At 47.9% G+C, this 14,307-nt stretch overlaps 1 protein-coding gene across 1 annotated transcript; it reads left to right on the top strand.

Moving 5' to 3' along the window:
* The first annotated feature begins 999 nt into the window (after positions 1-999).
* Positions 1,000-12,360, top strand: QDPR (quinoid dihydropteridine reductase). The gene is made up of 7 exons (XM_003793493.3): positions 1,000-1,274; positions 3,485-3,577; positions 5,230-5,326; positions 7,401-7,541; positions 8,686-8,794; positions 10,387-10,470; positions 11,703-12,360. Exons 1-7 carry the CDS (start codon positions 1,173-1,175, stop codon positions 11,806-11,808), a joined length of 732 nt encoding a protein of 243 aa, XP_003793541.1. The 5' UTR covers positions 1,000-1,172; the 3' UTR covers positions 11,809-12,360.
* The last annotated feature ends 1,947 nt before the right edge of the window (positions 12,361-14,307 follow it).

Below are 14,307 nucleotides of genomic sequence, written 5' to 3'. Positions count from 1 at the left end.
GATCCATTTCAATCTAAGACATTCATGTCAAGAAAAAAGAAGATAAGGGTGGGGCCTGTGGCTCAAGGAGTAGGGCGCCGGCCCCATATACCGAGGGTGGTAGGTTCAAACCCAGCCCCCGCCAAAAAACAACAAAAAAAAAAAAAAAAAAAAAAAGTGGATTTTCAAAGTGTAAACATTCAAAATATAGCATATTACAATTTTTGTGTTACTGTTTTGGCAATTTTTTTCTTTTGAGACAGAGTCTCACTTTGTCACCCTCAGCACAGCAACCTCAAACTCTTGGGCTTAAGCGATTCTCTTGCCTCAGCCTCTCAAGTAGCTGGGACTACAGGTGCCTGCCACAATGCCCAGCTATTTTTTGTTACTGTTGTTGCAGTTGTCATTGTTGTTTAGCTGGTGACGCTGGGTTCGAACCCACCAGTCTCGGTATATGTGACTGGTGCCGTAACCCTTGTGCTACGGGTGCCGAGCCGGCAATTTATTTTTAAATATGCTCCAAAATAGAGATTTAAATATTCCTTACCTGCCAAAATGAAAGCGACCTGGAACTCACAATATGTAAGAGGCTCGGTGAATTGTGACATAAGTAGTGGGGAAAACAATAACACTAATAATAATCACTTGGCTTTTGTTATACTTAGATGTACTTAGCCACGCATTGCTCTAAATTCCCTACTATCTCCTACAATCCTTCCCCAAACCCTATGAGGACAGACCATTATTATTCCCATTTTAATGGAGAGGAAACTGAGACACGGAGCAGTCGAGGATGTTGCTGGGACCACCCAGCTAGTACAGGAAGTTGGGCTTCAGAGCCCTCCCTCTTATTTAGAGGAAAACTGTATGTATTTTAGGCTCCTCTCCGCTCGCACACACCAGCTCCCCAGCGTTGCCTGCCCGGGTGCCCAGCTCCTTGCTACCTGCAAGCGGGAGGGCGGGGCTTCCCCACATCACCGCCCCCAGGGTGGGGCAGTGGGCGGGGCGCGGCCTAGGGTCCAGTCCCGGGGTGGAGGTGCTTGGTGCGTGGCCGCGCGCTAGGCGGCAGCAGAGGGCACCGAGCGGGGCGCGGCAGTCGCGCGGTCCCTCTTGGCGGGGTCGGTGGCCGGGGCGGAGCGCTGCGCTAGGGGTCGGGGCACTTGGAACTGCGGGAGCCGCGCGGGAGGAGCAGGATGGCGGCGGCGGCTGCGGGTGAAGCGCGCCGGGTGGTGGTGTACGGCGGCAGGGGCGCGCTGGGCTCGCTTTGCGTGCGGACGTTCCGGGCCCGCAACTGGGTAATGCCGGGCTGGGCGCTGCAACGTCTCCGCTGGGACAGCGGGCACGATGGTGCCTGTGGGGGCTTTCGGGTGCAGCGGGGCGGAGGACTCTCTGCTCAGGCGGCTGGGGCCCTTATGCACTCCGATATGGGTGTTGCACGTGCACGCACAGGTCTACACGTCTGTTCCTGTCCCCAGTAGGTGCGCACGCCTGGGTGCGCGGCCTTTGCTCTGCCTGGAGGGCGGCGGTGCGGACCTTCCTCGGCCTCCAGCAGGACTAGGGAGAAAATTGTTAAGGTGATATCGCAGAGAGATGAGGGAGCAGGGAGAAAGACGGTAGAAGGCGGGCGCTGGAGTGAGACTGCCGGCCCAGGTTACTAGTCCTGTGACCGTATGTTGATTACTTGCCAACCTCAAACCTCAGTTTCCCATCTGCGAAATGGGAATAATGCGAAGCTTAAATGAGATAATTGGTGTCGTTGTCTGTAAAGTACTTGATACCTGATAAAAACTGTTTAAATGCTACCTAGTAGAGATGTTTCTATTATAACTACCTACCTCTGTTCCTTTAGCCCCCTTGGACCTGACACTTTGAAAGCTCAGCCTTGCAAATGCTGAAGGTTTCTTTGCCTTATCATGAATATTTCTACTACCTTGAATAGTCAAGTATCTTTTCCCAGGAGGTGGCAAGGTGGAGCAGAGCTGAGGGGTCCAGGCATCCTTGACCTTAGCCGCCCAGCAGGGCTGGGAGCATTCCCAGTGAAGACTCGGTATATGTCTTCTTGATGCCACTGGCATTTGCTCAGAGTTGGGCCTGGAGGTCTGGGGCACTTTGATGGGAGTTTAGTTAGAAGCGGCAGCTTGGACAAGGCATTCCCCTGGTCCTAGGGTTTTCTTCTCTGCTGTAAGTCTGTACAGGAATATGCTTCTAACATAACTCCAAACATACCACCCCTTTCCGCCACCCCCCTGCTCAGAACCTTGGAAGATTATTCAGGGCATCTTTCCAGGTTTGCAGAGATAGGTGGTAACAATGGCAGCATTTGAAGAGTCTCTGCCGTGGCCAGACACAGCGCACCTATGGACCAGAGTGCCTACAGACTCTTAATTTCATTTAATTCTCCTAGTAACTAATGTGACAGGTCCTTGTAATACCATGTGTTACAGAGTGAAGGCTGTGCTTTTCCCTGGAGGGGTCACTTTGGTTTTACCTTTGACTTGGCAGAATCTGGAGAGCTGGTTTACCTCTGACCTCTTCCTTCCTGCCACCCTAGGGAGGACTGGCATGGAGACTTCTTAGCTTCATTTTCCCCCGTAACTTGTGGTACAGAGGTGATACATATTGTGGAATGGATGCTGTGTTCACAGCTTAAAGTAGAGATGTTTATTTCTGGGGCCTACAGATTGAGGGACCTGGAGTTTTCTGAGTAAGAACCAAGTGTCACCTCTGCCAGGAGATTTAGCATCCTTCATTTCACTTTGTTACACAGGCCTCGTATGTGTAAGAATGTAGCAACCTGCATTGTATGAGTGAGGAACCCCTGTCATGCGTGAAGGCAAGAAAGCCACTCCATGGCACAGTCGGGATTCAGACCCTGATCTGTCTGATTCCCAAACCCAAAGTCCTTCCCTTTCTGCTGTAGGCCAGAGGTCCTCTTTGGACTGGGTCTGGTCTGCCACCTGTTTTTGTACAGTCCAAGAATTAAGAATGGTTTTACACTTTCAAGTGGCTGCAAAAAAAATCAAAAGAATAGTCTGTGACATGTGAAAGTTATATACAGTTCACATTTCAGCACTGGAGGGATTGTTGGAACACAGCTGCGATCATTTGGCCATTTGTAGCTATGTTCTGCTACAGCAGTAGATTTGAGTAACGGCAACGGAGACCATATGGCAAGCAAGGCCTAAAACAATTGCTGTCCAGGCTTACAGAAAATTTGCTGACCCCTGGTCTGTCTAGAAGTGCAGGTTTGGCTATTAAAGGTGATTGAGGAGCAGGAAGGGAGTGTTTGGAGGCAGGAGGGACGGGGAGGGACACAGTATAGGGTAGCCTGGCCAAAGCCAGATGTCCCTATGAGGGGTGGGAGGGTTAGTCGCTGGTTACCTTCTCTAGTGGAATTTCATGTGTCTTATCTGTCTCTGCTGTCCTTGTTTGGGGGTGCAAATCTTTAAAAGAATAATATCAACTCACTGTCTTATGACTGAAGCTTTTGTGTCCTTTGCTCCAGTGGGTTGCCAGCATCGATGTGGTGGAAAATGAAGAGGCCAGCGCTAGTGTCGTCGTTAAAATGACAGACTCCTTTACAGAGCAGGCTGACCAGGTAATCCTAGAAAGGCCCCCAGAAGCCTGGGGGAGAGGAGCCCTGGGAAGGGGAGTCCCCTGCTTACATGTTTTTCCTTTCTATAGCTTTTTCCAATGCTTGTTTCTCTGATTATGAAAGCCGTTTGTGCTCACTGAGGAAAATTTGAAAAAGCGAAAAAAAAATACACATATAAATCACAACTATAATCATTCTGAGGTAGCGCTCTGTTAACCTTTCAGCCTAGTCTCTTGTCTGTCCTGTGCATAGTGTGTATAATTACTTTCATGGGTTGAGGTAAGGTGGAGATACCCACCCAGTTCAAAGCATGAACACTAACAAAACAGGTTATTTCTAATTATAAAATTATATGCATATTATGCAACAAGAAGTCTAGTAAAGCTACGTAAATATATAGGGAAACTGTGAAATACCTCTTTGGTCTCTAACCCAACATAGTCTCACTCCCCAGGAGAGAGTGCTGTTGTCTTGGTATAAATATCTTAAGCATTTCCTCCTTTCTTGAAGAGTCCTTCCAAAGAGCTGCCTAGAGGACTTCTTTTTAAAGAGGTGGGAACTTACTATGTTGCCCTGGCTGAACCTGAATGTCTGGCCCAAATGATCCTCTTGCCTCAGCCTCCCAAGTAGCTGGGACTCCAGGTGCAAGCCTCTGCACCTGGCTAACTGTTCTCATGCCAATGTTTTCCATATTCCTGGGGAAAACTCCATGTCATTCTTTGTGTGATGGACTATATTTTCCTAGCCACTCCAAGAGGCAGGCAAGCAGGCTATATGATAGCCGTAGGAGGGCAGGGATGTATTTTTAATGCTTTACAATTTCAAACATAGAAATAGAGAGATCTTTAAAATGAACCCGTGTGCTCAGTATTTATCAACATACTACCGTTGACTATATTTTTTTCCTGTGCTTAATTTTTCTTATAAATTTTCTTTGGCATTTTCTTTGGAGTTGCAGTTAAAGAGTTTTTGTTTTTTTAAAACTTTGTGGCCCTGGGTTGAGTGCCATGGTGTCATAGCTCATAGCAACTTCAAACTCTTGGGCTCAAGTGATCCTTCTGCCTTAGCCTCCCAGGTAGCTGGGATTACAAGTGCCCACCACCATACCTGGCTATTTTTTACAGACAGAGTCTTATTCTTGTTCAGGCTGGTCTCGAACTCCTAAGCTCAGGCAGTCCACCCTCCTTGGCCTCCCAGAGTGCTAGGATTACAGATGTGAGCCACTGCTCCTGGCCATAGTTAAAGAGATTTTTGAATTGGGAGGAGCACAGAATTGATCATCTTTTTGGAATATGATTCTGTGATTTGCAAAAAAGTCTGCAAAGGAATATACTTCAGTGTGAGCTGTGGCAGTGAAGCTCAGTGATTTTTTAAAGCCTTTTCCCATTTTTCTTTATTACTTGTTTTATTTTGGGGGGAGCTAAGGTCCCCATAGTTTAGAATGTTTATAAGGAGACTCTAGGTTGCCTTGTGATAATCACACTGAAATGTGTTTGCACTTCACTATCCAGAACGCTTGTCAGAGATTTGTCCTCCTTCTCATTTTCAAAGTGATAATTGACAGGTGGAAGAGAAAAGGACACTGAGCGATGTGTGACGGGCTCGCTGAGTGGTTTGTACCTTATGGTTTACACATCTTTTGTTCCCCTGTTAAGGTGACTGCCGAGGTGGGGAAGCTCTTGGGCGATGAGAAGGTGGATGCCATTCTTTGTGTGGCTGGAGGATGGGCCGGAGGCAATGCCAAATCCAAGTGTGAGTCCTTTCCCGAGTTAATCATTCATTCCGCTCTGCTCTTTGCCCAGCTGACAGGGTCTAGACCGGGTGTCAGGCCAGCTGTCTCTCTGCACATTTCCCAGAATCTTTATAATAACTGCTCTGTGAGGTAGCCATTGACCTCCCCATTTTACAGGTGAAGCAGACACTTCCCATGGAGGTGGTAAGGGGAGGGAGGCATTGACTTTGAAGTTGATGAAACCAACTTGGCTTCTGCCCGGGCCTCATGGGCTTCTTCAGGCATTGGTGCATGATGGGTACGAAGTGGAGAGGTCATTCCAAAGGTCAAAAGAACTCAAATCTAAGCTTGTACTAAAACTGATTACATTTTCAACTTTTTATTATGAGCATTTCTAAACACACCACAAAAGCTGAAGGAGGTGTTCACTCTCCAGTGAACACCCTTGTGCCCTTGGGTAAATTCAGTAATTATTACTGTAGGCCACACTCGCACTGTCTCATTTTCAAAATGTCGTGTGCACTTTGTGTAGTTTTTGGTTAACCATCTGAAAGGAAGTTGCTGCACCCTATTGCAGGGCGATTCTCCAAGGAATAATTCTGCGTTATGAGATAATTGGCAGTGCTTCTGGAAGGTTCATCATGTTCAGTCCATAGTCATGTCTGTAGTTGTCTTTTTCCCTAGACGTATCCCACGCAAAGTTTGTACACTACAAATTGTGTTGTTGTTTTAGTCTCTTAATCTAGAAATAACCCCCCCCCACACACACACACGCTGCCCCAAGATTGAGACCTTTTGGTGAGTCTAGGGCAAGTTGTGTCTGGAATGTCTCACATTCTGAATTTGCCTGAACATTTCTTTTTAAGATATTATTTGATTTCTTCCACCATCCCGGTATTTCCTGTGAATTGGAATTTAGGTCCAGGAGCTTGATCAGGTTTAGATTAACCATTTCTGAGGCTACACCTCTTCCCGAGGATGGTGTGGGCTGCTGCTTCCATCACAGTGGAAAGTCAGCACGAGATGGCCTTGTCCATGGAGATGCCGAATTAGAGGTCTGGTGGAAGTAGTAACTGCTAGATTTCTGTTATAAAGTTACATTTGTCTGTTTGCTATAATAAGTAAGCGATCTGAGGGATGGCACTTGGGTGTTTGTGTAAATATCCTATTCTCCAAATACTACTCACCCAGTGGTTTTAAGAATCCAGTGGTAATCCTGCCTGTGAAGCAGTTACTATATTGAGGGTTAGAAAATGATAATTTTTCTAATTTTATCATCCCGTCTACATTTATTAGCCAAAGCCATTGAAAAGAAATTGAAATTCTCTGAATCTCACTTAAGATGTAAGATTGGTGTTTTGTGGGGAGATTAGGTTGGCAAAATAGTCTGCCAACCTTTTTGTGTATTTTTGGAGGAAGAATTTTTTTCAGATTTTGTTCTGGTCTTTTTTAGCAGGGAAGTGCAGTATCTTGGTTCTCACCTCCTGACACCTGCTCCTACATCAGGGGGCCGTTCTTTCTGGATCACAGGGCTTGCTGTGCCCTGTGAGTTGTCCAGTTGAGTATGTTACTGCTTGTTCTTCCTTACGTTTCTGGCAAGGCCAGAGCATTAAAACAAGTGTGGATTGGTTATTTTAGCTCTCTTTTTAAAGATTCTTTAAAGTTGGCATTAAACTTTCAGTTGTAGAAAAGTGTAGCTCTGTAAAATCACTCTTTATGGCCCTTGGGTATTTATCACAGGGAGAACCTGGTGGTAGACATATAAGTCCTTATTACAGATCTGATCCTTCACAAACTAAAACTATCTTTGAATTAAAGCCAGTCCAGCAAATAAGCTAATTCCAAATTTAACTAAATATTAATGGCTAAAATTTTGCCAGTTTATAGGTGAGGAAGCTGTGACTCAGGGAATCCTGTGTCCTGGATTTATTGACCACTGAGTCCTGTCCTGTATTAACACTTGTTGTACACAGGGCCTTGTGGACCCTTGCAGGAGAGCCTGGGAGGGCTTGCCTGGGTGTAGGGCTGTGTGCCTTGAGCTTGCTTTTTGGTTTTTTTCCTGGGAATACTTAGCCCTCATGTTTTCTCACTCAGCTCTCTTTAAAAACTGTGACATGATGTGGAAGCAGAGTGTGTGGACGTCCACCATCTCCAGCCACTTGGCCACCAAGCACCTCAAGGAAGGAGGCCTCCTGACTTTGGCTGGTGCAAAGGCCGCCCTAGACGGGACTCCTGGTAAGCCTTTATTTTCCCATCTGTGAAATGGGAAAGCTCACCTTGCTTGCAGGCCTGCTGAGCACCTTCTAAGGCACTTTACAGATGGGCGATTTTGCTTCCTGTTAAGCCTGAATCTTTTAGACAGGTCTGATTTTTTTACCTTCACCTGTCCTCGTGTTCGTGGTAGTTAAGGAACCACCAGGTTCTGATGCTTCCCCATCTGGTTAATTTGTCTGTGATCCACCCAGGAATGAGTAGCATAACTAATAGATATTAGTTAGTTAAGAAGCAGGTATTATTATTATCACATTGTACCCATGTGTCCAGGGAAGCAGTGTGGCAGCTGAGATAGAGCAGGCTTTAGAGTGAGAGAGGCTGGAGGTGGACTCTTCACCCAAGTTGTGTGGCCTTGAACCAATTTTTTGATCTCTCTGATTAAATTTCTGCGTTAGTTTCCTTAGTTGTAAAGTAGTGATGGGCTTGAAGGGCTATAGAGCTGTGGAGTGTTGATGTGGCCCAGCACACAGCAGGCACCAGTGAATGCAGATCTCTCTGCGCAAAGCCTGCACTCTACGTGGCTGCTGCGTGTTGCTGTCCCATCAAGCATGCCTGTGTGCTGGGTGCACGAAAGCAGTTAGGGATAGAAGGGTTCAGAACCCAGTTCTTGCCTGGGTTTTAACTTCGCAATCTGCTTTCATATAAGCCATATGTGAGCCTGGGCATAGCACTCGGCCTGTCTGAGCCCTGGTTTCCTAAGAATAAAAATAAGATTAGTTTTGTGGCTTTTTGTGACCAATGTTGAGTAGTAGGTGAATGGTCTGTGCACCCAAAATGTCGTGTCCCCTCTACTTTCTCTCCATTGGTGTCCAGCCTCCTTTTCTATGCCGCTTCCTCTAGACTCTGGAATGCTACGTTTTGGACACTTGGTGGCCTCTGTGAAGCCTGTGTTCTTAGAAACACCCCCTGGCCACCTGTACCCACCCCTTCTTTCTCTGCTTGCTGTTACTATTTGGTGTGGGGATAGCGAGGGCGGCCCTCCTGAAGGAGGCGGCCAAGTGCAGCTGTTATTTCAGGGAACAGAGGTGCTCAGAGGAAGGTTGCTTGTCCTCGTGGTCCCTCTGGCAGCCAGCGTTCACTGAGCTGTCTTCTTCTCATTTCCCAGGCATGATCGGGTACGGCATGGCCAAAGGTGCCGTCCATCAGCTCTGCCAGAGCCTCGCGGGGAAGAACAGTGGCATGCCGCCCGCGTCTGCTGCCATCGCTGTGCTCCCGTGAGTGCTCACCTCTGTCCCCTGTCACTTTCCATCGGAGACTTGTGTGTGCCGTCACCTCAGGCTCTGAAATTCACCAGAGGCCCTTGTCTAAGATTCTTGCCTTAGACCATTTGTGCTGCTACACGGAATACCTTAGACTGGGTCATTTACAAACAGCAGAAACGTGTTGCTCACGGTTCTGGAAGCTGGGAAGTCCAAGGTCAAGACACCAGCAGACTGGGGGTCTGGTGAGAGCCCCTTCCTCCTGTGAGGACACAACTTTTATGAGGGCACTAAGGCCATTCATGGGGGCAGAGCCTTGTGACCTAAGCCTGTCCTAAATGCTGGCCGTCGTCACGTTGTTCTGCATATGGGTTTGGGAGGTCAGATGCAGGCTGCAGTGATACTAATTCAGGTTTCAGACTAGCCGGGGCTATTTGGACGAGCCTTTAATTAATGAGGGTGGGTTGGCTGGTGGGATGAGTCTTCTTGCCTCCTCCTTTCCCTTTTTTCCTTCCATCCTCCTTTCCTTTCAAAGTTGTCTGTGTGTTTTATTCTATTACATGTAGTGTGCCTTTCAAGTCATCTTGAAGTCTGTGTGTATGTGTTGGGGACATGGTGGCAGTTTGGGGGAAGGTGTGTGGGAGAACACAGGAAGCTTGAGAGGTATTTCTGTCTGTGATCAGGAAGACGGTCCTTATCAGCTGTCCCCTGTCCCCGATCAGCTGCCCCCATCACCAGACTCCTGTCACCTGTCTACTGTCAGCTGTTCCCTGTCTGCTGTCCCCCATCAGCTGTCCCCTATCAGCTGTTCCCTGTCTGCTGTCCCCCGTCAGCTGTCCCCTGTCTGCTGTTCCCTGTCAGCTGTCCCCTATCAGCTGTCCCCTGTCAGCTGTCCCCGATCCCTTGTCCCAGGGGAAGGCATCTTCTTTGGAGGGAGGGTGTCCTTTCTTGCTGGAAGCGTTCCAGCATCAACAGGCTCATCTCTTGCCTGTGATCCTACAGAGGGACGTTAGGACTGTCCTTGGGAAATTCATGCATACTTAAATTCTGCATTCCCTTGTTGAAAATCTTAAGGTTTTGTGGAAAACGGCCACATATTTATATTTCAGTATTTCCACATATCAAGGAGTATTATTATGCTCAAATCCTTAGAATTGCGTCTGCTGTATGTTAGGGATTGAATGAAGACTTAACAAAGCAATTGACTTCAATAAAGACTATTTAAAAAAAGGCGGGGCGGCGCCTGTGGCTGAAGGAGTGGGGCACCGGCCCCATATGCTGGAGGTGGTGGGTTCAAACCCAGCCCCAGCCAAAAACTGCAAAAAAAAAAAAGGCGAAATGTATCTCCTTCCATTTTGTTCTCGTTTTGCCTAAGACGTGAGTCACAAAGTGCTTTATTGAATTGGGCTTGGATATGATCTTTGTTGATGTGGACAGCTTCCTGGTCTCTCGCTCTGCTTATCCTCCTGTCTGGTCTTTCCATGTAAATGTCCCCTTGGGTGCCAGAGGCTCTCAGCGGTCATGCTGTGCGTTTGTGTTTACCTGGCCAAGGAGGACCGGTTACAACGGTGACGCACAACTGACAGGCTTATCTGTGTGCATTGCAGGGTCACCCTGGACACTCCGATGAACAGGAAGGCAATGCCGGAGGCTGACTTCAGCTGCTGGACACCTTTAGAATTCCTCGTCGAGTGAGTATTACAGTCCTGCCAGTGACTGAGCAGCTTCCAGACCTGTTCTCTGCCCTCTGTGGGCCAGGGGGTGAGCTCGGCCCCTGGACTATCAACCTGGGTGGTCTTGAGAGGGTTACTGGGCTTTGCAGGATGTGTGGAGCATCAGTTGTTTGTCCCGGTGGCTGAACTTGGTCAATAGTGTCGATGTGAGTCCTGGTTCCCTCACCCACCAGCTGGCCACCCCGAGCACATTACTGAACTCCTATGGGCCTCAGCTTCCCTGTCTGTATACGAGGCCCCTAGTAGTTGTCGGGAGGGTAAAGGGTGGTAGTGTGTGCAGAGCACAGTGAACCTCACCTTCTGTTTGTGTTGTTAGCACTGTAGGGAGGCGTGACCATGGTGGGGTGGGGACATTAAATGGAAGGTCTGGGGGCCACGTGTCTGGGTCAGTGCCAAGCCACAGACCCACAGTCAGTGGCTTTTGCTTTTGAAACCCTTGTTTGCCCTTTTGTGAGAAACCCTTGTTTGCCCTTTTGTGAATATGAGTGGTGTTTGAAAGCTCACCGGAGAAAGAATAGATTTACCCTTATGTTTGCCTAGAGTCCCCGTCCCCCTCTATTCAGCAAGCACATGTTCATCGGGCACCTACCACAGGCCCAGTGTTGCACTCGGCTCTGGGACAGGGTGATGAGTGAAACATATTCTCCACTGTCGCGGAGCAGGGATGCCAAGAGTTGAGGAGATGACTTCCCCATGCAGTGCCCGTGTGTCAGCCGCTTTGAAGGCTGTTTGTACAAGATGTTTGCAAAGTTTGGGACGTGCTTCCAGCCTGATGTTACAATTGCATTTAAATGTTTGCTTAAAAAAAATTGAATTTCTTCTCTTTCTCTTGTTTAGATTTGAGACAGTAATGCTGCTAAGTATATTGCACGTATATCTATCTCTTACCATAAGTTAAAAGCTCTTTTGATCACTCGAAACCATAACACTATGTTATGAAGAATTCCAGCAATGCAGAAAAAGACAAATGTGAAAGTCAAACCAGGTCTCGCTGCTCAAAAGTTAGAGCGAGGACACTGCTGAACTCCCTGGGGACCCGGGTGTGTGTCCAGGATGTCTAGTGGCCTTGTCACAGCAGCTGCTGTGTGCCAGCCCATTACTGCGCCCCGCCCCATGCCATTGATGTGAATGTAACCATTTATCCAGATTTTTGCTTGTTGACAGTGTGGAACTTTTCTTCTTTGTTCTAGAACTTTCCATGACTGGATCACAGGGAAAAACCGACCAAGTTCAGGAAGCCTAATCCAGGTGGTAACCACAGAGGGAAAGACAGAGCTTACCCCAGCGTATTTTTAAGACTCATCTCAGTGCCTGCAAGGGGCCTGCCGGACAAGTCACTAACCTCCTAACCTGTGTCCCTGTGGCATCATCTGGCCTGTGTTTTCCTTAGTCCTGTTCCTGTCTTACTGTTGTTTCATCTAATGCACATTTGCTGTCCTAGGACAGGGTGATGTGTTTATGGAGTAAAAACATGTGAATGGAGGGCTAGAGAGAACGGTCCGTCAGTCTGTGTAACTACGTAAGGAGGTCTCCGGTCAGCCCTGCCATTTGGTGTCCTGCCAATTGCTTTTGAAACCACCTGTCCTGGACAGTGGCTGTCATCTCGACTGGTTCAGTGTTTGTTTGGTACTGGGCACGTTCTGAAGGTCAAGTTGTGTTTATGTCACAGATGTAGTTTTTGCAGCCTTGAATTAAATTGCCTTAAAACTCCTTTTGTGGTACAAGCAAGGTCCCGTGGTCTCTGTCCTGACGCCCTTCTGTTGTGCAGTTGCCAAATGCCCCCTGGCCTAGGGTCAAGTGTGCAAGAGTATTTGGGGTGTTTTCTCCTAATAAATGCACTTCAGTCATTGTGTTGTCTTTAAACAAATTTCATCTTACATCGGTCACACTGAGTACACTAGAAACGGGGGCTGCAGGAGGTCTTTTAACCTAGGGTTCTAGAAAAGGGGTGGATTTAAATCCTGAAATAAGTTTTCTCAACACAGCAACACAGGCCCACACCTGCTCGGACATACTGGAATCTGAGGGTGGTGCATAGCCCCATGCTTGTAGAAACAGCAGAGGCAAATGTTACCTGAATCAGCCATTCAGCTGATGGGCTTTTAGCTGTGGGTGACCCCAAGTGCATAAGGAAACACTCAGCTGAGAGGAGCTTTGAAAGTGCCCAGTAGGGGGAGCTGTCAGTTCAGGTGGAAGCACCATGGGCCTGAGTTTGCTTAGCTGTGGCTTATTCCAGAGACGTTTCAGTAACTCTTAAAACTGATACCAGACCACTTCCCCCAGCTCCTTCAAACCTAGGTCATTGTAATCACACAGCACTGGTGTGTTCCACACAGGAGGCTGTAAGTTTCATGGAAGCACTGACTTGGGATTCCCAGAGGCCTCTGGTCTGCCACTAACTTCAGTCAGTCATTGAAGGATTCACCAAGGGAGCTTATTAAAAATGAATTTCCAGGTTCATGGGCTGTAATCCCAGCATTCTGGGAAGATGAGGTGAGTGGATCCCTTGAGCTCAGAAGTTGGAGACCAACCTGAGCAAGAACAAGACCTGGTCTCCACTAAAAATAAAAACTAGCTGGGTGTTTTGGCAGGTGCCTGTAGTTCAGCTACTCAGGAGGCTGAGGCAGGATCTCTTGAGCCCAGGAGTTTGAGGTTGCTGTGAGGTAGGTTGAGATCATGACACTTTATTCAAGGCAACAGAGTTGGACTCAGTTTTAAAAAGAAAATTCCTGAGACCCTCTATTCTGATTCAGTAGTGGTCAAGCAATTTGAACATGGTGCATCAGAGCTCAGTGGTGACCATCTTAGGAGACAAGTTCCCCTCTTTCCTTTTGTGTCTTGGAAACACTTGGGTCAGAAACCACCTGTTACCCTTGACTGCTCTTCCCTGGGATCTAGGAACTCTCTCAGTCCTGCCAATTTCATCCCCAAACATCCCCTAAACATGCCTCCTCCCCTCTGCTGGCCACCTGTACAACTGCCCCCTGCCCTTTGCTATTCCCCACCCTGATTTGACCAATTTCTCTTAGACCTGGGTAGTCGTCCACTCGAGTAATCCTCACCTGATGAAATCCCATTCCTCTGCCCACAAGGGTGGGGTGCCCCTCATCTGCTCCCTGTGCCGGGATCAGACACCTCTTGTGTGCCCCCTCCTTTCAGCCTACATTTCATTCCAGCCATTGCTGCAGCTGGAGCAGGTGTGACTGTGCTTCCCACTTTCTGCCGCAGGGCTTGCAGACATGACCTTGGGACAGGGAGGAATGCCTGCAGAAAAGTGCAGACGGACTTGAGAGAGGAGAGGGGGGCTGGTGATGAACACCCTTAAGGTGTGTCCCTCCTGAGTCCTTAGCGAGCCATCGGGGGATCATGGCGATTAAGGCACTGTATATTGGCTTACCCCCCCCCACCTGCTCCTAGGCCCACTTCCCCAAATGGATTAATATCTACAATTTGTTATCTTAGGTTTTGCTTTTTAAGGGGGGTGAGGAGGTGGCCATGATTCAAGCTATCTTTAACTGGGCCACTGCCTTTATCGAATTAAAAATATAATTATCTGTTTACATTTCTGTCTCTTCATCCAGCTGCAGGTCTTTAAAGGAGAGATGGTGCCTTATTTGTCTTCCAGGTAGTTTCTGATAAGTGCTTGTTAAATGAGTGGCTCAAAGGTGCAGAGAACGATGTATTTACACACAGCAGGTGCACTGGGGGCGTGGTGCCATTGTAAGGTGCTATTTAACTCTACAATGACCCCAGGGGGTAGGTGCTATGATTACTCCCATTTTTCAGAGGAAGAAC

The sequence above is a fragment of the Otolemur garnettii genome, unplaced genomic scaffold (assembly GCF_000181295.1).
Source record: "Otolemur garnettii isolate 467f Iridium unplaced genomic scaffold, OtoGar3 scaffold00069, whole genome shotgun sequence".
Classification (NCBI taxonomy): domain Eukaryota; kingdom Metazoa; phylum Chordata; class Mammalia; order Primates; family Galagidae; genus Otolemur; species Otolemur garnettii.
The sequence above is the reverse complement of the archived record's forward strand: the minus strand, read 5'-3'. Positions and strand labels throughout refer to the sequence as shown.

Excerpts from the sequence above, each read along its gene's own strand:
- QDPR (XM_003793493.3), top strand. The coding sequence starts at position 1,173 with ATGGCGGCGGCGGCTGCGGGTGAAGCGCGCCGGGTGGTGGTGTACGGC. Across the intron at positions 1,275-3,484 it reads CGTTCCGGGCCCGCAACTGG|TGGGTTGCCAGCATCGATGT; the intron begins GTAATGCCGGGC and ends CCTTTGCTCCAG. Across the intron at positions 3,578-5,229 it reads TTACAGAGCAGGCTGACCAG|GTGACTGCCGAGGTGGGGAA; the intron begins GTAATCCTAGAA and ends TCCCCTGTTAAG.